The sequence below is a fragment of the Brassica oleracea genome, chromosome C5 (assembly GCF_000695525.1).
Source record: "Brassica oleracea var. oleracea cultivar TO1000 chromosome C5, BOL, whole genome shotgun sequence".
Lineage (NCBI taxonomy): Eukaryota > Viridiplantae > Streptophyta > Magnoliopsida > Brassicales > Brassicaceae > Brassica > Brassica oleracea.
Genome location: NC_027752.1, coordinates 12,628,795 through 12,656,354, shown reverse-complemented (window position 1 = coordinate 12,656,354; position 27,560 = coordinate 12,628,795). Strand labels below are relative to the sequence as shown.

At 36.6% G+C, this 27,560-nt stretch overlaps 3 protein-coding genes across 3 annotated transcripts; 1 reads left to right on the top strand and 2 right to left on the bottom strand.

The window, feature by feature from the left end:
* Positions 1 to 9,171: 9,171 nt before the first annotated feature.
* Positions 9,172 to 9,612, bottom strand: LOC106344540. The gene has a single exon (XM_013783903.1). The coding sequence runs from the start codon at positions 9,610 to 9,612 to the stop codon at positions 9,172 to 9,174; it is 441 nt and encodes a 146-aa protein (XP_013639357.1).
* A 7,620-nt stretch (positions 9,613 to 17,232) lies between these two features.
* LOC106295986 (probable sulfate transporter 3.3) lies at positions 17,233 to 21,679 on the top strand. The gene is made up of 11 exons (XM_013732013.1): positions 17,233 to 17,574; positions 17,718 to 17,766; positions 17,874 to 18,081; positions 18,837 to 19,008; positions 19,094 to 19,159; positions 19,558 to 19,671; positions 19,762 to 19,878; positions 19,981 to 20,585; positions 20,971 to 21,056; positions 21,163 to 21,239; positions 21,316 to 21,679. Exons 1-11 carry the CDS (start codon positions 17,326 to 17,328, stop codon positions 21,469 to 21,471), a joined length of 1,899 nt encoding a protein of 632 aa, XP_013587467.1. The 5' UTR covers positions 17,233 to 17,325; the 3' UTR covers positions 21,472 to 21,679.
* Positions 21,680 to 22,101: 422 nt separating this feature from the next.
* On the bottom strand, positions 22,102 to 22,949 carry LOC106293223 (formin-F). The gene has a single exon (XM_013728880.1). It carries the CDS (start codon positions 22,736 to 22,738, stop codon positions 22,247 to 22,249), a length of 492 nt encoding a protein of 163 aa, XP_013584334.1. The 5' UTR covers positions 22,739 to 22,949; the 3' UTR covers positions 22,102 to 22,246.
* Between the last annotated feature and the right edge of the window lie 4,611 nt (positions 22,950 to 27,560).

Here is a 27,560-nt window from a genome sequence, read left to right as displayed (position 1 = left end):
ACGACTTACCAGTAAGTCGTCTAGGATAAATGGGTTAACTTTGCTTGTAAATCGATTTTAGGTGCATTAAAAGCTTCAAATTGGTTGTTCATGGTGGTTGGGGTATTGATGACAATGACAATCTTGTAATTACTTGAAGATGATGAGGGTGGAGAGTAAAAATGTCATTTACGGAAAAAAAAAAAAAAAAAAAATGATAGCATTTTCGTGAATATCATGAACTTGTGGGTTGATAGGACAAAAGAAAAATCCAAGAAAAGCATGAGTTAGTTTTAGGTTTGACTTTGAGTTTTGAGTCAATCTTGCTAAAAGCCCTCTAATTTTCTAGCATTTTTTGGATTCGGCTTGTGTTGACGTGGTGATATATCATTGTTGATCATAAATTTAAATATAACATGTGATAATAATGTAGTAAACAAAAATTATATACTAGTCCATTGAAGAGATAACGACTATACAAATATGATAGTGGCAATTCTCCATAAATAGAAGTGAGGCCCGCTTTGGTTCAATACCTATCAATTTACTATAGTCATGATAAAATTTCCTCCCACGGAATTTTGAATAATACCCACCGCGACTTTCATTTAAAGGTATTGTACTCATTTATGCGTTAACGACTCATCGACTGTTATATTAATTAACAGTTTCAGAAGAACAAGAGCGCTAACAAGACCAGGTTTTGGGATTTCGAAGCAACTACATATTTTCCAACTCACCTTTATTTCGAGAAATATTCTATGATAGCACTAAAAAAATTTATGTCACAAATATAGACTCTAAAAATCAAAATAACCAAAATTTTTCATTAAAGATATAAATATACACTTATATCCCTAGGGTTAACTAATCTAAACCTTAGGGTTTAGAGTTAAGGAGTGGAGATTTGAGATTGAGGTTTAAAATTTTATAAAATAGAAAATAAATATTAAAAATTTGAAAATAAAAATTTTAAAAATAGTTTCAAAAAGTATTTTCAAATTACAAAAAGAAAATTTGAAAAAAAAATCAAAAAAAATAAAAAAAAAATTCAAAAAAAGAAAAATTTATAAAAAAGTTCGAATTTGAAAACATATTATCTAAAACTATAAAAAAATTATTTTTTTAATTTTTTTTAATTTTTTTATATATCTAGGGTATTAGTGTCCTTTTACCTATTAAATGAAACATTTTGGTCATTTTCCTCCTTGTGGTCTATTTTTGTGACCAAAACTTAAAAAAAGTCTATTTATGTTGTGAAACAAGAGAATATAATATGTATGTTTCTGTATTAATCATAAACATAAGGAGTCCTTTATATATAGGGAATTACACCATCATAGAATAATGGAAATAATAGAGAAATGAAATACAAATATGGAAAGAGTACAAATCATAAACTAATAATGAAAAGGGAAACTAGGGTTTCCAGCCGCCGGCTCTCTCTCTCTCTCTAGCATTGGGTCGGTTATAGACCGGACCGGTTATGGACATCCACAATATGATTTATAACACTGCCCCTTGGATGCCATAACCATACAGGGATTGTAATACGCTTTAGATGTTGCCTCATTAAAACCTTACCAGGAAAACCCAGTGGGACAAAACCATGGTGAAGGAAAAAGAGTACAACATGTATTACTCCCCATGTTCTGAACATCACTGAAGGTCTTTCAGTCTACGCATCTCAATCTGATGCGTGAGCTTTCTCAATGTGCAGGTAGGAAGTGATTTGGTGAACAAGTCGACTGAGTTGTCACTGGAACGCACTTGGACGACTTGGACCTCGCCGGCTTTCTGAAGATCATGCATGAAGAAGAACTTAGGCAATATGTGCTTCGTCATGTCTCCTTTGATGTAACCGTCCTTGAGCTAAGCAATGCAAGCTGCATTGTCCTCATACATCACATTTGGTGCGTCCTTGCCTTCGGTCATCCAATCAACTCGTATGTGGTTGGTCATGGACCGTAACCACACAGACTCGCAGCTGGCCTCGTGAATAGCCAAGATCTCCGAGTGGTTTGATGAAGTGGCCGCAATCGTCTGCTTCATGGAACGCCATGAGATGGCTGTGCCTCCATGTGTAAAAACATAACCTGTCTGTGATCGAGCATTGTGTGGATCCGAAAGATAACCTGCATCTGCAAAACCAACTAAACCTTCTTGGTTTTGGTTAGTATAAAATAGACCCAAGTCTTTCGTTCCTTGCAGGTAACGAAGAACATGTTTAATCCCGTTCAAGTGCCTTTGGGTCAGACAAGAGCTAAATCTAGACAATAGATTCATGGCAAAACATATATCAGGCCGTGTGTGACTTGTCAAATACATTAAAGCTCCTATGGCACTGAGATATGGCACTTCGGGACCTAGGACATCTTCATTGTCCATCTTGGGACGAAATGGACCAGTGTCCAGGCCGAGGGATCTCACGACCATGGGGCTGGACAAAGGGTGAGACTCGGCTATGTTAAACCTCTTGAGTACATTTTCTGTTTATGCCATTTGATGCACAAGGATTCCATCTCTTGTGTACTCAAGCTGTAATCCCAAACAGAATTTTGTTTTTCCAAGATCTTTCATTTCGAATTCTTTCTTAAGATATTCAACTGTTTGGGAAATCTCTCCAGAGGTTCCTAAGATATTCAGATCATCAACATACACTGCTATGATCACAAATCCTTTATTATCGAATTTCTTTATAAAAATACATGGACTGATCGGGTCGTTTTTATAGCCCTCTTTCACGGGGTACTCACTTAGTCTATTGTACCACATTCGACCTGATTGTTTCAATCCATAAAGTGATTTATTCAGCTTTATACAATATTGTTCTCGAGATCTCTCTTTGCTTTTCAATTCAATACCCTCTGGGACTTTCATATATATCTCATTATCCAGTGGACCATATAAGTATGAAGTTACTACATCCATTAACCGAAAGTCTAATTTTTCTCTTATAGCCAGACTTATCAGGAATCTAAAAGTAGTAGCATCCACCACAGGGGAATATGTTTCCTCATAATTGATTCTTGGTCTCTGTGAGAATCTTTGTGCAACATGTCGTGCTTTATATCTCACGACCTCGCCGTGTTCATTTATTTTTCTCAAAAATACCCATTTGTATCCCACTGGTTTTACATCATATGGTGTTCGTATTATAGGACCGAAAACACATCTCTTCTTTAAAGAGTTTAATCCCACGTTTATAGCTTCTTTCCATTTGATCCAATCTGATCGTTGAGTGCACTCATAAATGGACGTGGGTTCTTGATCCTCGTTTAAATCTATAAGTTCAAGAGCTACCTTGTATGAAAATATATCATCAATGTCGACATTCTTTATGTTCCATTGTATCCCAGACAAGACATAATTTATTGAGATCTCATTATTATCAGGACCTTCAGTACCTTGAATCTTGGCGTCCCAAGAATCAGTATTAGGTAAATCAGGGCCGGCCGCATCTAAGATCTAATGATCGGCCGCGGCTAAATCCTGGGATTTAGGAATGGCCGCGGTCGTGTCTAGGGTTTTAACAACCTCGGTTTCATTTTCTGCACATTTCTTAGATTTCCAAGGGTTCTTATCTTTGAAACCTATTGGTCTACCACGTTTCAAACGTTGTCTAGACTCTGTAGCAACTTGATTGTGTCCCTCTTGAACATCAATTCGTATTGGTGCATTAGCAGCTGGTAGACTTAGTCACTCTTTTCGGGTCAGCAAAGGAATCTGGCAATTGATTAGCTAGCTTTTGTAAATGTATAATATTTTGAACTTCTAGATCACATTCTTGAGTTCGAGGATCTTACCAAGATAAGGATGTTTGATTCCATGTAATTTCTTTAACCAGCTTACTGCTTTCTCCCCCTAATGTTGGATGTTTGGATTCATTAAAATGACAATCCGCATACCTGACCTTAAACAAATCACTCGTACTTGGCTAAAGGTTTTTTATAATCGTGGGAGAATCAAATACAACATATATCCTCATCCTCCTTTGAGGTCCCATCTTTGTTCTCTGTAGTGGAGCAATCGAAACATAAACTGCACAGCTGAATGTCTTAAGATGGGATATGTCTGACTCATGACCCATAAGCAATTGTAATGGGGAATATTTATGTTCACTAGAAAGTCTTATACGAATCAGTTCGGCCGCGTGCAAGACCGCGTGTCCCCAAGCTGAGACCGGAAGCTTAGACCTCATAAGTAATGGTCTAGCTATTGGTTGAATTCGTTTTATGAATGATTCGGCTAAGCCGTTATAATCAAGACTTTTATATCAAAAACATTCATTCATTAATCTTTAAATAAGAAAACAAGTTCAAAGCAATCAAAACATAGAAAACATAAAGCAAAGAACACAAAAACATAGATGGCCGAAATCAACTTTGATCTTTTAAACAATTAGACGTTTCATACTCCATGAGATCGTCTTGTTCATGATTAAAATCATCTTCACCATCTTGATATGTCATGTGGGCTTCAGGATTCTTCCCTTTCAAACTCTCTTGGTAGAGGTCAACGAGATGTTTGGGAGTCCTACATATCTTAGCCCAATGATTATCCATACCACATCTATGACACACGGAATTGGTCGAGTTTTGTGGCTTGAATTATGTAACACGGCTTCGGCCATGTCCATAGGAGCCACAACCATATGAGTTGCCTCGCCCTCGACCAAACGATTTCCGGCCTCGACCACCACGTCCATCCCATTTTCCACGACCACGTCCGTGTTGGCTATGACTCTGGACATGGTTCGACTCTTTCTTATCCTCTACAGTCGCATGTGCCTCAGGTAATGGGTTTGTTCCATGAGGTCTCAATTCACTGTTCCTCATCAACAGCTCATTGTTTTGCTCAGCAAGCAAAAGATAAGAGATCAAATTAGCATAAGTAGAGAAGCCCTTCTAACGGTACTGTTGTTGTAACAACACATTGCTTGTGTGGAAGGTGGAAAAGGTTTTCTCAAGCATATCCTTATCCATTATATCCTCACCACACAGTTTCAACTTTGAAACTATTTTAAACAGGGCCGAGTTATACTCGTCCACGGACTTAAAATCCTGGATTCTGAGATTCCTCCAATCATATCTAGCTTTTGGTAATAACACCGTTCTCTGGTGATCATATCTCGTTTTCAATTATGTCCAAAGGTCTAGAGGATTCTTTATAGTCAAATACAGATCTTTGAGACTCTCAATAAGATGATGGCGTATAATCAATATAGCATTGTATCTATCTTTCTCACTTGCATTATTGCCCTCGGTGATACTTTCACTGAGTCCATTGGATTTCAAGATGATCTTAGTATCAAGTGCCCATTGCAAGTAATTATCTCCAGAAAGATTTAGGGCAGCAAAATCCAAGTTATTGATTTTCGACACCTGAAATCATATGTTTTATAAATTTAGATTTTAAAAGTGTTCATGTGAATGCAATCAATATGTTCAAGCAATTTGGTTTTTAGGTATGATGCAAACAGGTCATTCGTATATGATGCATCCATGTTCAATCTTAGCATTCAGATTCTATATGCAATCAGTTCATACGATTATGCATGCATGATGCAAACAAGCCGCACGGCTACAAGATAAGCCTCACGGCCGAGCAAAGATCAAACAATGTTCATTCGTTTTCAATCTTAGCAAACAGTCTTCTAAGTGTTCAATGTGTAATTGCAATCAAACAGTCGAGCATGCATCATATTCAATCAATCTATGCGATTAGGGTTTTAATATAAAACATGAGGTCGAATTTTAATCAAGTCTAAAACATGATGAGAATAATTAACCTAGCAGTCGATTTCAATTTCAATTCAAGCATTCGGTTTTAATCAATTAGACAAGATAGCATTCGATTTTAATTTCAAGACATTAGGGTTTCGATATTAATCTATCATTCGGTTTCAATTAAACAATCAATGCTTGCAATACGATTTCAAATTGGAAACATTCAATCAATTTTAATTTAATCAATCAATCAGATTCAAGTATGAATTTCTCAATCCTAACAAAATGACTTCTATGTGATCATATACAATCTCAATAACATTCAAGCAATCAATCGATTTCAATTTAGGGTTTAATTTTAATCTAGTATACGGTTTCAATTAATCAAGGCTTAGCATACTATATCCAAACATATAATCATTCTAACAATCAATTTCAACTTCAAAGATCAATTAGGGTTTGGATAAAATCGATTATGCATTAGCTTTAGGGCTTTAATCGATTTCATGCATGACATGCATTATGCATGACATGCATTATGCATGTATGCGGCTAGGGTATAAGGAATTTAGGGTTTCGATTTTGATCATTAGATCAATGGGGTTTAGGGAATCGAACTTATGATTATGACCTTCAATTTACTCATTGGGGTTTTGAGATTCAAAACCATTAAGGTTTCGATTTTAATTGATCAAACAATCAATCTCGATTAGGGTTTGGATCTATTACCTTATGGTTTTGATTTGATCATTGGATCATTAGAGTTTAGGGAATCAGACTTATGATTATGAGCTTCAATTTACTCATTGGGGTTTTTATCTATTACCCTAGGTTTTCGATTAGGGTTTTATCGTTTCAATTCATATCAAGCAATCAATATTTGATTATGGGTTCTTAATGATTACTCATTAGGGTTTCAAGTTACCTCAACCTTAAGTAGGGTTGAATGGACCTCCAATGAGAAGAACCGCGAGCTGGACGTTTGCTGATCGAGTTGCGAACGGATTGAAGCTGATCGTCGTGAGCTGGAGCTGATCGCGTCAAGTATTGAGCTTGCTATCGTCTGTCGCGAACTGAGGCTGAGAAGTCTGATTGCGAGCGGGAAACAAGCTGCTATCGCGAGCGGTATCGAGTCGTCTATCGCGAGCTGGCTGAGATCGTGTCTCGGGATCGAGCTGAGACGGACTGAGGTCGCGAGCTGGGATCGTGTCACGAACGGGAACAAGATGAGAATTAGGTTTAGGGTTCGTGATCGGGAGTTCTCAACGGTTAGGGTTCATCGTCGAGGGGATTATGGATTTGTCGACTAGGGTTTGTTTAGCTTAGGGTTTAGATCGTGATCGTGCTGATAACGTGTTGTAACACAAGAGAATGGAATCTTTATGTTTCTGTATTAATCATAAACATAAGGAGCCCTTTATATATAGGGAATTACACCGTCATAGAATAATGGAAAAACTAGAGAAAAGAAATACAAATATGGAAAGAGTACAAATTATAAACTAATAAGGAAAAGTGAAACTAGGGTTTCCAGCCGCCAGCTCTCTCTCTAGCATTTGGCCGGTTATGGACATCCAATTTATAACAATTTACGAGAATTGCCCTTTTATTTTTGTGGAAACAATCATTATTTGTTGTTGTTGTCAGTATGGATCTTTTTTGAATGATAAATACTTTTTTCGTTAAGTCTTATCTAGAGTGAATCTGTAGCAATTATTTTTATGATAATATAAATAACTAGTGCGAACACTAAAGATTCCTGAAGATTAAAGAAGTCGACGAGTTTGTTCAGTGGAGGAATCCAATATTTTCAGTGTCATGTCTGAAATTAGGTCGTTAAATGCAACGATTATTTCTGTCAAAGATTTTATTAATGTACATATATAAGCATATAGCCAAAGAAAGATATAACGATAAATGAAAAAAAGATATAAAATAAATCTTATTGATGAATCAATTATTGTTCAACCTCTCAGGATATAAGTAGTGATTCTTATTTGTAAAGTAGTGATTCGTTCTGTCATTTATATTAATATTTTGTCAACATTATATAATAAATAGTTCTAGAAAGAAATGACTTATAGCCTATGCGTAGTTCATGTACCTAGAAGAGATTTAAACTAAGACTGTGGATAGATGGACCAAGTAATAGTCACGCGAATACATACATTCTCAAGTGTGCAATGTGCATAGTGCATTCACATTGCCCTTCATTCCAAAAGAGCTGGGCATCAGATTCTTTTTTTCATGAGTAACTCCATTCACGTCCCGTTAGTTTTCCCTTTTGTTTCTATCTTCTCATATTCTTTTTCTTTATTTTAATTCGATTTGGCCTACCAATACCCATTATAATAGTATATACTTGTATTATTTGATCTCGTGTTCACTGCCCATCCATGTTACGTGGCACATGTTTTCATAGATCATTCTCTCTACACAATGATTTCTTTTGCTATCGCAGCTAACTAAAATCACGTTTAATCTAAGAACAAAACCCATGGACATAATTTGTTAAAAACAGAACTATAAACCATTAACAGTGGCGGATGTACATAGAGTTTGGGTGGGGCACTTGCCTACCATACACTTTTTAAGCTAATGTAAATTTGTCAAGATTTTTATGAATGCCCCTGTTAAAAATTCAATTTTGTAAAAATGTTTAGTAGTGCTTAATAGTTTTGCCCCAGATAAAAGTAATTTCTAGCTCCGCCCCTGACCATTAACATAATTAGTTAAAAACAGAACCATAAGCCGTATATATATATATGTATATATACAATACTGAATAGGATCCCTTTTGATTATACACCAATTCTTACTTTTTCATTCCACCATTTTTACATGGATCCAAGAACTATTAGTTGGTCAATAATCCTCCAGTTTGGGTTCTAGCTTATCAAAAACAGTTCGGTATATTGACTCAGTTTGTACAAAAGAACCCAACTGTGAACAAATAGCATTAGTTATTTTGATTAGTTCATCTTACCATTTTTAACTTGGTTCCGTACAGAGAAAAGTTTAGTTAAATAATTGATCAAAATCTATCATAAGTAACTTAACTCTAGAAACCAAACTAGATTTAGCTAGCACTCACTCCAGCACTCACTCCAAACTGATATAAATAACTTAACTCTAAAAACCAAACTATATTTAGCTAGCACTCACTCCAAACTGATAATATAATAGTGTAAATCGCAATAATTATGTCTCAAGTGTCATTTACATTCATATAGTTAGGTCTGGACTCCAAATATATATTTGTAGGTTAAAGTTGTAGATTTTTTTCATCCATATTATCGACGTAGATAGGTTTGGTTGGAAAATATTATGTTTCTTTTACCAGTTTGGTTAGATTCTTCATGTTTTTTTTTTTTGCTAAAATGTAAATATCATATAATGATTTTACAAAAAAGAGAGAAAAAACAAGATGGACCATAGAGATTACAAACTACAAGGAAGAACCTTATCTCAGCCACATCGCCATGATCGAATGAAAATGCTTACTAACTCTCCTAGCTGATATAATGTTTCTCATGTCTTTATCAATGCCATAGAAGACAGATTCTGGTGAGGTCGATGTCTGGTTATGCATTAGGTTGTTTCTTTGTTTCCAAAGATGGAAGATAGTGGTTTGAGTAGCCAACTTTCGTATCAAAGTGAGTTTCTTGGACTGTGATGATCTGATCCAAGACAACAGCTCAGACCAGTTGGTGAGCAATGTCGAAGTCGATTGGCACCTGAGAAGCACCTCCTTCCAGACTTGAGTGGTATATTCGCAGGTTAGCATAAGGTGGTCTCTGGTTTCATCAAATCTAGAACAGAAGGCGCATTCCGCAGAGACGAACATTCCCCAGCCAGCGAGCCGTGATCTTGTTGGTAGTTTGTCGTAGTTCGCCACCCACATTGTGAAGCTGTGCTTGGGGACAGCCCCCCTTGAATCACACTACGTCCACCTAATCCTTTTTCTCTTGTCGTGGTCTAAGCACTTCCCACGTAGTGTACGACCTAAAAACACACAAAGGAGAATCACCAGCAACCCATTCAAATACATCATCCTTCTCATGAGATAAGGGAAGAGTAAGAGTAGTTAAGTAAGCATGAAGGTCCACTTCCTGCTGTTATCTTGGATGCGGTAATGACCATGAAGATCCTGAGATAGCGTCAGACACCATTGCATTCTCCCTGATTCTCAATACACGAGGCCCAGCCGGACCTATAACCGTGGAGAGCTGACCCAACGGGGTCCAAACATCATACCAGAAACTCGTGGAGAGGCCATTCCCTAGAGACATTTTGCAGAACCGAAGTGCAAGCGGACAGAGATCCAGGAGCTTCCTCCACGCCCAAGAGTCACTTGGTGAGGCCTCAATTAACCAAAAAGATTTATCCGCTAAGTTAGTGTACCAGTGCCAGTCAACCCACAATGAGGGAGACTTAGAAAGCAACAACCAGATGAATTTAAGGCAAAGCACTTGGTTCCAGACAGTGAAACTTCTCAAACCTAGCTCTCCTTCCTCTTTAGGGAGGCAAACCGTTGACCAAGCCACTTTAGCTATGCCTCTGTTTTCAATGTTACCTGACCATAAAAACCGAGAACAAAGAGATTCAATGTCCTTAATACAGCCTTTAGGTTGGATGAAGGCCGAGACCCAAAAGTTAATCGTGCCAAAGATAACCGTCTTAAGCAGCTGCAATCTACCGGCGAAGAAGAGAAGCTTTGCTGACCAAGACTGAAAGCTCTTGGTCATCAAAAGAGAGTACTCGGAGATCTTCAGTTTTCGACTCATTAAAGGTGGCCCTAGATACCTGATTGGAAATTTACCAGAAGGGAATCCATAGCTAACAATGGCGGTGGATTCACTTTGGTCTATTCCCGAGGTGAAGAGCTCGGTTTTGGTCGTGTTCATGTGCAAGCCTGACCAAGAGGCAAAGTCATCCAGACACTCAGCAATACCATGGAGACTGTTACTAGTTCCATCAAAGAAAACCATGACGTCGTCCGCAAACATGAGGTGAGAGATCTTTAAATGAGCAGTTCTGGAATGATACCCGATGCTACCAGCCTCATAGCGTGACAAGAGCAAGCGAGACAGACATTCCATGGCTAGTACAAAAAGATATGGGGACAACGGGTCCCCCTGTCGAATTCCTTTAGTGCTGGTGAAGAAGCCCCCCGAGACTCCGTTAACCGAAACTGAGAATGACGCAGTAGATATACATTCTGAGATCAACCTGATATATGACTCAGGAATATCCAAGGCTCGGAGAAAAGCTAAAATAAAATCCCACCTAACACAATCAAAGGCTTTCCTCAAGTCTACTTTCAACATACCACGAGGAGAGAGAGCCTGAGTATTATAACCTTTCACAAGATCCGTCGCTAGAAGCACATTCTCCGCTAGGAGACGCCCTGGGAGAAAGGCAGATTGGGACTTAGACACCATCAGAGGGAGAATCTCCTTCAGCCTAGATGCCAACAACTTAAATATCACCTTATAGACCGTGTTTAAGCAAGAGATGGGTCTAAAGTCCGTTGCAAGGGAGGCGTTTAGCTTCTTCGGAATAAGGACCAGGTTAGCTGAGTTCCATTGCTTCATCAGGCAGCCAGAATTGAAGAATTCCAAGATAGCTTCGGTAACCTCAGGGCCAATAGACCATGTAGCAGGGAAAAATTTAGAAGAGTACCCATCTGGTCCACCATTTTTATTCTTTGGCAGGGAGAAGAAATCATTCCTAATATCATCAGCCGTGAATGCTTTTTCAAAACCAGCTACCTGCTCAGCTGAGCATTTGAAATCGAAGAGAAGATCCAAGTCGCTTTGAATGAACATTGGTTGGGAGACAGGACTCCCAAGAAGGTCCGCAAAGTACTTAATACACAGCTCCTGAATACCGAACTGAGATTCGATCCTTTCCCATGTGTCTGAGATGAGGAAGTGGATATGATTTACAGCCTGTCTGGAAGCCGCGTACCTGTGGAAGAGCCTTGTGTTACCATCGCCAAAAGAAATCCAATTTATGTGCGATCTCTGAAAAAAGAAAGTTGCCTCAGTAACTGATAACTCTTCCCAATAATGCACTGCCTGAAGCTCATATGTAGCATTCAGGACAGACGGCGAAGATAGCATGACAGTTTGAGCATGTAGCATCTTTTCGTGAGCCTGAGCAGTCTGTTTCTCGATACCAGAGTAATTTTGCCTGCTTAATTCTCTGATCACATTCTTCAGTAGCTTGAGCTTCTTCGAAACTCTATACATAGTGGAGCCAGTGATATTAAAGGAGAACCAACTAGTGAATACTGTGGCGAGGAAGTCCTGATTCTTGATGAGGAAGTTGTAGAACTTGAAGGGCTTCTTCAGTCTAACCTTTGCGGGCTCCAAGATGATTGTGATGACCGCATGATCTGAGAAGTCTGGACTTCCAAAGAAAGCAACAGAAGCTGAGAACATATAATACCATTCATCATTAACCAAAGCTCCGTCAAGCTTTTTTGCCAGTGGAGAGAGTTTGCGCTTGTTCCACCAGGTGAAAGTAGTACCTCTATAATTAAGATCATCTAAGCTTGCATCCAGAAGACACTTATTAAAGTCCCTAATCTTCTTGTCCATATTCAAAGTAGGCAGCTTAGAGTGTTCGGCGGGACCTCTGATCTGGTTGAAATCACCTATGACCAGCCACGGTTTCGAGTCCAATCTGTGCGAAACAGCTAGTGTATTAATCTCAGACCATAGAGCAGACCTATCAGCAACATCATTAGCCGCATAGATGACAGAGATGAAGGCATTGGTCTGAGTGGAACGCCAGGTCACCTCGACGGTGATCATCTGAAGCAACTTGGAGATGATAGAAACAATCAGAGAAGGGTGCCAAACTAGCCAAATTTTACCGAGAGGAGAAAAACCATAATTGTCTTTAGAAAACCAACCGGGAAAAATATCTGAAACAAATTCATTTTTCTTGAGAGGCTTCACGTGAGTCTCAAGAATGCCGCCAAAAAGAGGTGAGTTTTTCCTGTACCATTTACTTAATCCGCTGCGGTGATTAAATTTATTGAGACCGCGAACATTCCAGCAAAAAATGTCTGTCGACATAAAAACTAATTGATTTTGGGGCCATTTCCCCTGTTTCCTTTCAAGCCTGAGAACTTTTTCCTATTGCACACAAGTTCAAAATCTAGCTCATGCTGACTGAACTCTCCCTCTTCTAACTCAGAGTCAGAAGATACCACATCAGAAGAATCTGGTTGAACATCGGAGTGAGAGGATCTAGACGTACCTGAGCCACTCATTGGACGAACTGATCTAAGGTGCAGAGCAGAGCCACTTGTCTCCCCTCTCTCTTTATCAGCGTGGGTTCCCAGCTTCGACTCATGCGCCATCTCAATATGAATCTGCCCCCCCATTAGTGGGAGCGGAGGAGGGAAGTGATTTTTGCGTGACTGCAGGAGGATCAACCACTCGCCAATGTTGGTTATCCTTAGATCTTCCTCTCCTAGTTTTCTTCTTTGAAGGCTCCTGTTGGGGCTTCTGTGGGCATTTCCTTGACACATGAGAGAGGGAGTTACAGAAAGAGCAGGCTTTAGGAGCAGTTGGGCAGCGCTTGGTGACGTGCCCGACCTCCTTACAGAAACCACACACCGGAGGCATCCAAGGGCTGGAGAGAAGGACTCTGCTGATATCACCAGAGTCAAACTGGACGTTCACAGCTTCAGGGAGCGGCTTCCTAGGGTCAATGACTGTGAAGACTTTGGCCACCTCCAAGTTAGTTTTATTCGCAGTTGCGGGGTGGAGGAACTTAGGATGACATACTAAGCCCGCAATTCGCTCCAAACCATCTTCGTTGAAGAACTGAAAAGGGACGTTTCTGAGCTCCAACCAAATGGGGGCAGAGGTGAGCTCGGGTTTGGCTGGGATCACCCCCGGTTCCCATTTATCAACGAACATGGTCTGACCTTCAATCTGCCAGAGGCCCTGCGTAATGACTCGGTGTCTCGTTGCTGCGTTAGGAATGCGGAAAAGGAAAGCAAAACCCTCCAGTTTCGAGACCGCAATGTCCCTATAGTGCTTGCTCCAAATGCCATTAACGATGTTATGCAGAGTGCCTTGTGGTGGGGGGTCAGAATAGAACTGTCCCAATACAAAAGGCTCCCAAGATTTCCTGTTTTTCTCTATCACAAAATTTGGAATCTTAATGCAAGCTTCACCGGAAGGTAGCGTAAATGCTTCTCCCTTCTTCGATAGACGCTTGCCAATTCCTTTTGCTCGAGCACACCAGTCATCAGCCGGGGCAGGGTCTCTACTATGCTTCAAGGGGACTACCGAAGTCCCTTTAGCCGTCATAGTCTCTGTAGCCTCAGAACCCGAGTTCAGGACCGCTTCTTGTTGAGCATTAACCAGAGCTTGCAGCTTCTGCAGATCATTTTCATGAGCTTCCAGAATAGTAATCGTGTCTGAGACGAGCCGATCACTGGAAACAGACAGAGCACCTGAGTCGTGGATTTTGACTACATTTGTGGCATCTTTCGAATCAATAGCTGACTGCGATCTCAAAGAACCAGTCTTGGCATCAGCAGTAGCTAGAAGGGGAGATACACTTGTGTTCACCACATCTTTGGAAGCTTTTACACTTTCTGAATCCATTTTGGAGAAGTCTAGAGGAGCTGCGGAGCTCAACTCAGACATAATGATTAAGGCGTTTGGTGAACCTTCAGATTCCACGGTGGTGGGGGCCAAAGGAGCTTCGGAGCTCGACTCTGGCACCACTTTCATGACTTCCTTGTCACAAACTGAAGAAGGATCCGTCGGCGGCGCAACGATCACTGTCTTGCAGATCTTGACCTCATCAGAGACGGGGTGGGGATCTGAGGCATCCATTGAATGGTGAGCAACCGCAGCGGCAGGGCCGCCGATTTGGGCATCAGAGCCATCCATAGTATCCTCGAGGAGCGGATCAATCGCGGCTGGGTTGGATTTCGTCGGAGGAGAATTCGATTTCGTCGGTGACGAATTCGATTTCGCCGGAGGGGAGGATTTCAGAGAGGGCTTCGCCGGCGATTTCTTCGGTTTCTTCTTCTTCATCTGCTTCGGCGGAGACGGAGTAGATAGGTCCCTGAGTAACCGTCGTCGGATGAGACGCCGGTGAGACGCCGGAAGCATAAGCATTGTTGCTGTGGGGAGTCGCCAAATCTCTCGCACGTAGAGAGAGAGAAAGTAGCCAATTTTTTTATATTAACATTTTCAAAATTTTCTTTTCATTTTGGTCCCTTTCGTTTCTTTCACCGGAAACAAGGAATGTCCGAGATTGATTGACTGATTAAAATAATATAAACTCGATCTGATTCACACGAGAAGACAATCTTCGAGTATCGTACTATTAATTGACATATCATCACATTACTTAAACTAATAGGGTAGTTAAACTACTTTTACCTTTTTTGGCAATGAAACTGTGAACTATTTTCTTCACATATGTATTATTAAAAGGGAAGTACCCATTTTCAAATGTTCTTTTACTTCATTAATTAAAGTCTTTTTTTTTTACTTGTCTTTTTCAGTTGCATTTATGAAATATCTTAAAACGAATAAAACTGTCTAATTTATTATTTGTCTTTTCATTTACATTAATGAAATATGCTTAAATGAATTTAAACTTCCTATTTTATTGTTTGTCTTTTTCAGTTACCTTAATGAAATAGCCTTAAATAAATTTGGACATAATGTCATTTAATCAACCAAAAAAACTCATGAGTTATCCTTACGTGCATAATTTTAATAATGGAGATTTTAAAAAACGTGCATCATTATAAATTAAAATTGTTATTATCATTGAATATCATTATTTTTGACATAATTTGAGTTTTTGTTTACATCAAAACTTATCATATTTTAGGATAATTTTAATTTAAAATGTAATTTTCATATTTTTCAAACAAATTCTAAAAATATTTTTTAAATATTTTGTTATAATTGTTAAAAAAATATTGAGTTGCATTTCAAATAAAAAGGTAAAGATATTAAAAATATTCTAATAAAAATATGTAAAATTTAATATAGTTTTAAGGAAATTGTCAAAATAAAAAAATTACACATAAAATAATCATGATTTTTGTTAACTGGGCGGATCATTATTTATATGATATCGCACACGAAAGAAAATTTTTTGTTTTTAAAATTATCTAATTAACTTTATACTCATTTTTTTATATTTTTTATATGATATCACACATTCGTAAAAAAATTGATAGTTTAAGATGCAAAAAAAAATATTTATTTAATGAATATAATATGAACGAATATTACAAATACATCATTTAATAAAATAAATAATTAAAAACTGAAAATTCATATCCGCGCGCCAGGTCTAGTGCACATTATTTTCAAAGACTGATAGCATGAAAGAAACAGTTCAGTGATAAATTGTTACATAATATAATCTGATTGTAGCTGAGGCATTTACGGCCTCCAACTAATTTCAATTTCTATTAAATGCATGTTGTGTTTCAAAAAAAAAAGAAGTCTGAAATGTAAGCAAAAGATATTTTATTTCTAGTTAAGCGTAAATTCTAATAGATAACCAAAAGAATATGTAAATGTGCTATTGAAAACTTATTTTTATTACATAAAACGTTTGACTTGTGACCATGATTAAAGTTGCAGTTTAATAATTCAAAACTAGTTTTTCAATTCCATGACGAAGTATTAGACCATTGGCTAATTACGAGTTATGTAGGCTGGGTTTATGGATTTTTTTATCCGCATTTCAATTTTAATCAATAATCTTGGATAATTACTGATGCAACACCAAACAGTGTATCCTTAAGTAGCTACAAATATTCTATAGACAATTCATATATTTTTTAACAGTTTATGGTTTTTTTTATCCGCATTTCAATTTTAATCAATAATCTTGGATAATTACTGATGCAAACACCAAACAGTGTATCCGTAAGTAGCTACAAATATTCTATAGATAATTCATATATTTTTTAACTGTAGTGTGGGCTCGACTCATTGACGCAAAGACGATAAGTCTAAACTCTCATCAACTTTTTCTATTTGTCCGGATTAATGTAACAATTCCTAGTAGGCTACTTGGTGTTTTCTCTGTTTGTTAGCGATATTAACAGGCAATAGAACAGATATATACATAATATACTGCTTATTTTTTTTTGTTATTTTGTTATCATTCATGCTGTTAGGTATGTATTGTATCAGTGACAAAAAAAAAAGGTATGTATTGTATATCAGTATATGCATTATTACAAATTCTCAAGTTGGCGATTAATGTTTTATACAACTATTTTTGTAATTTATCGCATGTAGAATTGTTGAAGATTTGGAGCATACAGAAACAACTTATAAATATTCACAGAGCAAACGCTGAAAAGACAAACAAAACAGAATATTGGAACAAATTACAAATTATTACTCTTTTCAAAAACAACAGTACGTGTAAGTTTTTCAAAATAATTCTTTATTTTAAAACCAGAAAAAGAGTGGCCAAGCGTACCATTATAAAATGGTCAGGACCGACCCAAAACAAGAATACACGAGATTACATTATCAACAAAGAGGCAAGAAAAGAAACAAAACACGCAGATTCACATACATATAACTTAATGGAGGTGCACAAGGTGGTTGCTCCACCGCGTAGGAGTACGGCGGCAAAGCTGAAGACAAGACTGAAGGAGACGTTTTTCCCTGACGATCCTCTAAGACAGTTCAGAGGACAACCGAACCGTACCAAACTCATACGAGCCGCTCAATACATTTTCCCAATCCTCCAATGGTGTCCTGAGTACAGCTTCAGACTCCTCAAATCTGACGCCGTTTCAGGTCTCACCATCGCCAGTTTAGCTATTCCTCAGGTACGCAACTCTTTTTCCGGTGAGAGAGTTTGTAAAATCCGACGATGACCCATGTCAGTCTCCAAACAACCACGATCTTACCCTTTAATCAAATTCTTAACTTGAAACTTCTTTTCTTTCTTTTTGGTCTTTTTCAAAAACAGGGGATAAGTTACGCGAAGCTAGCGAATTTGCCTCCAATCGTGGGTCTATGTAAGTATCTAAAGTGAAATTGTATTGAATTATTCTTTAATAATGAGTTATAGTAGTAACTAGTAACTAATGTAAATATACTCACGTGTGTATGTTGATGTATGTAGACTCAAGCTTTGTGCCACCGTTGGTTTATGCGGTGTTGGGAAGCTCAAGAGATCTTGCGGTGGGACCAGTCTCCATAGCGTCGTTGATCTTAGGGTCCATGCTAAGGCAACAAGTATCTCCCGTAGACAATCCTCTTCTCTTTTTACAGCTCGCTTTCACTTCTACCTTCTTTGCTGGTCTCTTTCAAGCCTCTCTTGGAATCCTCAGGTTATAAATGTATACTATGTACTATTATCGTATACGTACGTATCTATTTTCTCCTGAAAGTTTTGTAGCGTTGCGTGAACCACTTGTTGCCTGTTGAAAACTTCTGAGGTCAATATACTGGGCCTGGGCTAGGGTTTACTATTAATCTGTAGGGTTATTATATATTATGCTTGTTACAAAAGTAATTGATCTACACTTATATTACTCACCTCATCTTTTAAACTACTTTTTTTATCCTTTTTTTTGCAACTGATTTACTTTTTTTTATCCTTGAGAATATATTTAACATAGATTCCATTACAAAAATATATAGATTCACTTATATAAATTAAATAATAAATCAGTTTATATTATATTCAGAGTAATATTTAATTAGTGCACAATTTCATATCATTCATGATTATTCTATAATTGGTCGGGTATCTAATATATTCCATATGTATTAGATTAGTAAGTGGAGAATGAAAGACTAAACAAAATCACTATTTTGTATCTTTTTACAGTATCATTAACTTCTAACTAATAAAAAGTCTCAAATACAAATAAACACAAAATCAAATAAAATTAAACAAAAGAATTTCTTAAGCATCTTATATAATAGATTTAGGTGAACGGTGTGCACGTATATGCGTTCATAATATAATGTTATATTTTACGCATGCCAATTAGACGACTACTATTTGTTTGTTTTTTTCGACATTCGTTTATTGGAATCAATGATGGATGGAGTAACTAATTTAATTTCAAACATGTAGGCTGGGATTTATAATAGACTTTCTATCAAAAGCAACACTAATAGGCTTTATGGCGGGCGCAGCCATAATAGTATCATTGCAACAGCTTAAGGCTCTGCTTGGGATCACTCATTTCACTAAGCAAATGAGTGTAATCCCTGTTCTCTCCTCTGTTTTCCACCACACCAACGAGGTTAATTTCTCTCTTATGGTTATTCACAATTAACATAAGGATTGATTCTTTAAATATTTGATATTCAAACGTACGTACTGTGCAGTGGTCATGGCAAACGATTGTGATGGGAGTCTGCTTCTTGCTGTTCTTGCTCGCCACACGTCACCTCGTATGTTTGCACATCTCTCACTATTCGTTCCCATTTTAAATCTTCTCCAGTATGCATGTGGAACATTTGTTACACTTACTTTTACAATGGACCGCCATTGTTTTTTTTTAACCTTCTTCCCGCCATAAATAACGACCGAATGGGTTTTGAATAGGAAAAAAAAAGTAATTATCTAATAAAAAAGTTAATGTTGATAATAACTTAGTTATTTCAATCATTAAAAGGTTATCCTTTTTTTCATCCAAACTTTCTTACAAAATCTGAAAATCACAAACAAACAAAAAAATCGCATTTAAACACAACACTGATAGAAAAGAAAAATATAAAAAATGTCTAAATGAAACATCCAATCAAAAATAACCTAAAAGTATAATGAATTAATGATAAATCGAATGCAGAGCATGAAGAAGCCGAAGCTGTTCTGGGTCTCAGCTGGAGCTCCGCTACTCTCAGTTATCGTCTCTACGCTTATCGTCTTTGTTTCAAGAGCCGATCGTCATGGCATTAGCGTCGTAAGCTTCCCTCTTCCTTCTTACATAACCAATCTCCTCTGTCTTTTTTTAGGCAGAACTTAAGAAAATTATAACCTGGTGGACGTACAGATCGGAAAACTACAAGAAGGTTTGAATCCGCCGTCTTGGGACATGCTTCAGTTTCACGGAAGCCATCTCGGACTCGTTGCCAAAACAGGACTCATCACCGGAATCGTCTCCCTCACCGTAACGCTTCTTTCAACTCAGCTTAACCTAACATATTCTTGTTCTTGTTTACTTAGTTTGTGTTTAACTCGGTCGTGTTTTTGTGCCTTTGTCATGGGACAGGAAGGCATCGCAGTAGGACGAACATTCGCAGCGGTAAAAAACTACCACGTAGACGGTAACAAAGAGATGATCGCCATAGGTCTAATGAACGTTGTCGGCTCCGCCACTTCTTGCTACGTCACAACCGGAGCTTTCTCTAGATCAGCCGTTAACAACAACGCCGGATGTAAAACCGCGGTTTCAAACATCGTGATGTCTGTCACCGTTATGGTCGCCCTCCTATTCCTAATGCCTCTTTTCGAATACACTCCCAACGTGGTCCTTGGTGCTATCATTGTGACCGCGGTCATAGGTCTCATAGACCTTCCCGCGGCTCGTCATATATGGAGGATTGATAAGTTTGATTTCTTGGTGATGTTATGTGCGTTCTTTGGTGTCGTTTTCTTGTCGGTCCAGAACGGTTTGGCTATAGCGGTGGGACTATCGTTGTTCAAGTTATTGATGCAAGTGACGAGGCCCAAGACGGTTGTTATGGGGAATATTCCGGGGACCGATGTGTACCGGAATCTTCATCATTACAAAGAAGCACAGAGGATCCCAGGGTTCCTTGTCCTAAGCATCGAATCTCCTGTCAATTTTGCCAATTCTAATTACCTCACCGAAAGGTTAGTTATATAAACCAATGTTCAATAAATTGTTAGGCTGTAATTAGATGTTTAGAACATTGGAAAATGCGCGCCTAGACCAAATTTTCTAGAAAAATCGTTTCGCAGTTTTGCTTATGATCAGATTTTGTTGTGTAGGCGCAGTCTAGACCTATTTAGAACACTGATATAAACTATGCTTTGGATCCTTTAGACTTTGATCTCTAGAGTGTCGACAAACCGCCATGTTAAGTTAGTTGTATTCGGACATATTCTTGTGTTTTGTAGTTTTACCCGTTGAGCTATCATTACGGTTTACATAAACCACATTTTTTTATAGTTAGTTATGTCACGTTGATTGACAATATTTGTGTCTCTTGACCTGGATTGCGTAAAAATATTGTAGAACATCTCGTTGGATAGAAGAATGCGAAGAAGAGGAAGCTCAGGAGAAGCATTCCAGCCTTCGGTTCTTGATTCTTGAAATGTCAGGTTAGTATTAATCAAACCGATCTATTTTAACCATATCATCATACCTGAATGTTTTTCTTAAACTTGATTTTCGTAGCTAATTCTTTTTAATTTTATTTTGTTAAAGCTGTGAATGGGGTGGACACAAACGGAGTCTCGTTCTTTAAGGAATTAAAGAAAACCACAGCAAAGAAGAGCATCGAGGTAAAGTTGTTTTGGAAACCAGGTTTCGTCTTTTAACCAAGAATTGTAATTAGATCTAAACCGGATATTTGTGCAGCTTGTGTTTGTGAACCCATTAAGTGAAGTGATGGAGAAGCTACAAAGAGCTGACGAAGAAGAAGAGTTCATGAGGCCTGAGTTTCTCTTCTTGACTGTTTCTGAGGCCGTTGCGTCGCTCTCTCTTAAAGGAGGCCCATATCTCAATAACGTTTGACTATAAAGATTTTGTTTTATCGGTCCAAAATATGATATCTGGCAGATGGTTAACGTTTTTCCTTTTCTCTATATTCAGTACAGTTGTATCATGCTATGTTCATTTCTCAGCTTTCTCCATCATTGATTTTTCTCAAGAATCTCAAGATGTATGTTTTTTTTATGAGAGTTTAGCCGGTGTTGCGTCTGGTGACATTCAGGAGTATTAACCCATCAGACTAATCAACTCTCCCGTATTCTATTGGATTTCGTTTCATATTCGATATGAAGCGACAATTATTTTCGAAGCAAAATAGTAACTCTTAAGTGGCAAGCTTTGTGAAACAAATTTTTTAAGTATGTATACGAAATTCAATTCGATTTTCCTCTTGGCATAAAATTTAATTAGTGTTGATTTGATTTTTGTCGAGGCGGCCTAGTTATCCTTTTCTGCTTGCGCTAGTTTCCACAAAATAAAAGAGATATTAACTAATATTGTTAATTAGTCCTTTTCAATCGTTAACATCCATTGTTGTCCACTACGGAGTCACCAACGAAAAGTGACGTTATTGGCAGGGTTCGTGCCTATCCTAATTCAAGGATCGCGACTAATTGATATGATGCATCATTAACTTGTATTACACTATTACCGTGATAATAAAAGAACTACTAACGAATAGTCTGCACAGCCTCTTAAGCCAACTTCTTTTTCTGCTTTAGACCTCTGAAGTATATATTATAATATATTTTCATACACATATAAGGTTTTAGCAATAGTTACTTAGTAATTAACTTGATTACCAAATATTACAGAGAACTCCAACTACCACAAGATTTCCCATGGCTATGATCCCCACCGTCAATTTTCCTGAAACAGCCACAAGTGGAGACGAGGATGTTTGATCCGTCTGGTGAGGAGGTTTTCTAAAGTAGTAGGGGAAGTAAGGCAAGATAGCATCCGGCGGTGGAGGACCATAGAAGCTGCCACTACCGCCTCCCCCGATGTATGGTGGCGAAGGGTAATTTGGTAAATTTCCAGCTGGATAAGGATAGTTAAAGGCTGGAGGAGGATATGGTGGTGGTTGAGTCGTGGAGGAGCCACCGCCCATGGGCGGCGGATAACACGGATACGGGCACGGCGTTTCAGATATGGCTAAGTAAGGGAAGTAAAGAAGAGAAAATATGAAGACTAATCTCAAGAGGGTAAGGCCATGATCGTTTGTGTTCATGTTTTTCTTTACCTTTCTTGATGAACGAATGGTTCTATTAAATTGAAATGGTAAGCACATTTTCGTGTAAGAGAAACCGCGAGAAAGTAAAGATAAGTTTTGGGAGAAAGCTTAGTTGGAAGGTCTGGAGTCTAGTTAGATGACACTTGTTATGTGACTTGTTCTGACATTGTCGCTAGCCATACGTCCTCAATCGTGTTAACATTTTTTTTGTCAACCTATTTGATTCTCATTATTTAAACCTTTGGATTACAGAGTTTTAGTGATTTGCCAGGATATTACATATTTTTGATTACTTATCCGGGATTGTTTTGCTAACTGATCAACAACACTTAAAAGCATCCTAGGAGCATAATGGAAAGTAAATTTCTTATTGGACGAAAATATTCTGATATCTTGCAACAGAGAATGATCTACAGTTATCCTCTGCTTCTGCTTCGTGCCTTCAATTATGATAGCATCCAAGCTCCTTATCATGTTAACATTTTGTTTTTGTTTTATAATCGTTGGACAAAATCCTATAGTTAAAAAGTTCCACATTTTTAACAAATATATCAGACATAAAGAAAAGGAAGATTTTGAGATGTCTCTTAAAAACTTCCTAAAATAGTTGTAAGTGACCTTTTCGACCACCACAACCCCTATTTTCATCATTTAGTTTACTCCTATCCCTTGAATTTCTTACACTTTCTTTGTAGGTTTTATTGGTCTTTCACTGTTTCACTCTTTCGCCTAGAGTCCTTTGTGAAAGAAAAAACACACTCACTGAATCGAGTCTAATCTCTTTGTTAATATATCACTATTCGATTTCAGTAAGTCTTACTCTTAACGTTTTTCTTTTATAATACCTTATTGGTTGATACGCTCAGTTTCCGAGAAAATGCACCAATTGATGAAGAATGAAATGACTGCCTTAATCCAAATTTAGAGTACCTTCCGATTAATGATAGGGGTGAACCACTCGTTTGTTACAGTCCATCATATTAACCATTTGGGTCGAAGCTCAAACCCAATCTAGCCAAAGAATGATAATTTAGTTCTCAGAAAGATTCGAATGCCTTCCGACTATTGCCATGGATGAACTAATCGTCGGTTACATTCCACAATGTTAACCAGTTAAGTCAAACCTCAAATCAAGACTAGCCAAACAGTAATAATTCAAGTTTCTAGAAAGACTCAAACCCAAAACTGATACAAATACACACAAAATATCACTACTAAGTTACCACTACGTGGTTGTCTTACTCATCGTTAGTTAATGGATTTTTTTAATTGTGGATCTGTATTGAAAACTTATTATTATGATGTTGTTAGTATTGACTTCGTTAGTTAATATTATAGTTATACATGTAAAATACTTGATTTAAGTTAGATCAGTATGCATAATGATATGTTTATAAAATATAACTGACAGTTACAGATATAACGTAGAAAATCATTACACTTTATGTAATAGTACTGGATCGATCAATTATTATACATAATCATTTGTATATTATTAACCCAGAAAAGTTTCGAAGAACATGCATGTTTGGTATTAAAAAGGAGACATATAAAAACCGTTTCGTGTATACGACAAATTTTACATGAATATTCGACACGTCAACCATTGCGATGACCTAATTAACTATGTCCTCTAAAGAATCAAGGCGTCATTGATGCTTAAATTGGTAGATGGATGTATAATAATTTCACCATTCGAAAGAAAAATGGATGGAGACTAATACTTTTTGGTCAGGTAAGTAAGCATAACAGTATTCATGCTTATGCATGTATTCATGTGGCCATGTGGGTAATATTTCTTTCCCCGATGTGTTAGTTAGCAAACGAAGCGATTTTCCTAAGTAAACAAACTGTAGTGAACGAATGTCTACCGCATTGTGCGTATGCATCTACTGAAGTAAAATATGACCGAACGGCTAAAAATTGCTGGTAGCTCATTTTAAAGAGAGTTTATTGTGCTTCAAAGCTCGAACAAAAATTCATCATTAATTAGTTAATCAAATCAAATAATAAAACTTTAATCAAATTATAAGAAAATGTTGCGCTTTGAGTGAGCTTGAAGGTATGAAAAGGTACATCATATCTAGCTATGTTACATATAGTTTCGAGGTTGGTATCAGTAAGTGATTTTTTATATAATAATTTAAAATTTAATGTTTATTTTATTTAAAATTTATTTAATTAGATACAAATTTTTAAATTAATATTATAATTTATAAAAATTCAATATTTATTTATATTGGTAATAAATGTATTAATAATGTTATTTTGTTTCATATTTTTATTTATGGAATGTAGATTATGAATTAAAATCTTTTCTATAGTAATAATCAAACTAAGAAATTTGGATTTGAAATTACACACTTATTATATTTCGACTGAAAAGAAATTCAATGACACTGAAAGGATTATAAACAATCAAAACTCAAAAAACATCAACAAAATAACAATAGCTTAGGTTTCAATCTGGTTAAACCAAACCATTTTAAACCGAGTCCAACCAAAATATAGAAAATAGTTTGGATTTTGTAGTATCAAATAAACTGAATGGATGTTATTTTTAAGAAACAGACAATATATGGATATGGTTTAGTATATTATCTGATCCAACCGAATAAACCGAAGAAATCGATTAATTAAAATATATTAGTTTAATTATATATAAATTTTATAGTAATTTATATTTGGATCAATATTTCTAATAAAAATAAGAGAAAATGGCTATAATATTAGTCATTAAAATCTTAAACAAATATAAGTAAACGTAAGTACGATACTATCGGTAGATATTGTTAATATTTATTTATTAATTAAATGTCCTAAATATCATGATAATTATATATTAAAATATATTTTTTAAATAATATATATATATATATATATATATATATCAGTAGAATATGTTAATGTTTATTAATTATCTTATATATCATGATAAATATATATATATATATATATAATAAAATAAAATTTTAAATAATAGTATTAATTACGCTAATGATTTACCCTAAAATCATGGAAAATATAACAAGTAAGCAAATTCACTAAAATCATGGAGAATAAGACAAGTAAACAAATTTACTTCTTTAACAATAGTATATATAATATTTATATTTTTAATAGCAGTTGATAAATCAATTACATATTTTTGCATACTCTTAAAAAAGAGGTTTGCTCTTAAAATTTATTATTTTTATGTCACTAATTTTTATTTTAAGTAAACGATATACTTCCAAAAGTTACACTAAAATTATAGTATTTATCTCTAAATAAAAATATTATGTGAAAGGAAAGGAGTAGAACATAAGGGAGATATTAGTCAATAAAAATAGGAAAACAAGTCGGTGCGTTAGCTATAGCTACCACAACAAGTCGCGACTTTTCTCTTACCAAATGAAGTCGGAAGTGATAATGACAATGGGAAGTTCATAAAAAGCTATACCTAAAAATAATAAAATATTGTCAAAAAAAAAATTGCGTTATACATACTGAGGGAGCTTTCATGAAACTGTAAAGGATAGTTTTTTTTTTTTTTTTGAACACTGTAAAGGATAGTTCTGTTACGTTTTTTTAGCATAAAAAGGTGTTCTTTTTGCAGATTTGATTCAAAACTCAAAGTCAAATATAAAACTAACTTATGCGTTTTTTTTATTTTTCTTTTGTCCTATTCACCCCACAAGCTCATATAATTCACGAAAATGCCATCAATTTTTTTTTTCTTTTTCCGAAAATGACATTTTTACTCTCTCACCCTCATCATCTTCAAGCAATTACAAGATTGACATTGTCATCAATACTCCAACCACCATGAACAACCAATTTGAAACTCTTAATGCACCTAAAATCGATTTACACTCTCTCTTTCTCACTTGTTATGAACTAAAAACAACATCTCTTTCACTTTGCCTTCATATTCATCCAAAAAACTCAAGCTTTTGATTCAAAATTTTTTATGGTTTATAGAGCCATTCAAGCATACTATTCTTGATGGGTTACTTTCGTTTGAGATTATGGGTGGTTGGAGAAGACTCTGTGTGCTAAGGAAGTCATCTCACTAGTTTAAGGTATGAAATTGAAATTTTTTCCAGATCTGTTCGCGTAGAAGACTTACCCGTAAGTAGTCTGGCTGTAGAAGACTTACGGGTAAGTCTTCTGGTCAAACGGAAGACTTACTTGTAAGTCGTCATCTTTGTTTGTTAAAAAAAAAATCAAGAGAATACCCTAGACGACTTACTGATAAGTCGTCTAGGATAAAACGGGTTAGTTTTGCATTTGACCGAATTGTGTCAGATATTTGACTTTTCCTGGACGACATACCAGTAAATCGTCTCCGGGAAAACGTCGTCTCCGGGAAAACAAAAATTTCAATATTTTATTAAAGCTAGACGACTTATTTGTAAGTCTTCTCAGGTTAGTTTGCAATTCGAAAAAAAAACTTAAATATTTAACTTTACCCAGACGACTTACTTGAAAGTCGTCCAGGATAAGCAAAGTCGTCCAGATTTATTTCCTAGATTCTGGTCAAACCTTGCTTATCTCGGACGACTTTCTCGTACGTCGTCTACCTGGACGACTTTCAAGTAAGTCGTCTGGGTAAAGTTAAATATTAAAGTTTTTTTTTCGAATTGCAAACTAACCTGAGAAGACTTGCAAATAAGTCGTCTAGCTTTAATAAAATATTGAAATTTTTGTTTTCCCGGAGACGACTTACTGGTAAGTCATCCAGGAAAAGTCAAATATCTAACACAATATTGAAATTTTTGTTTTCCCGGAGACGACTTACCAGTAAGTCGTCTAGGGGTTTTTTTTTTAACAAACAAAGCTAGACAACTTACTTGTAAGTCGTCCTATTTAAAATTCAATTGCAAAAATGACCTGT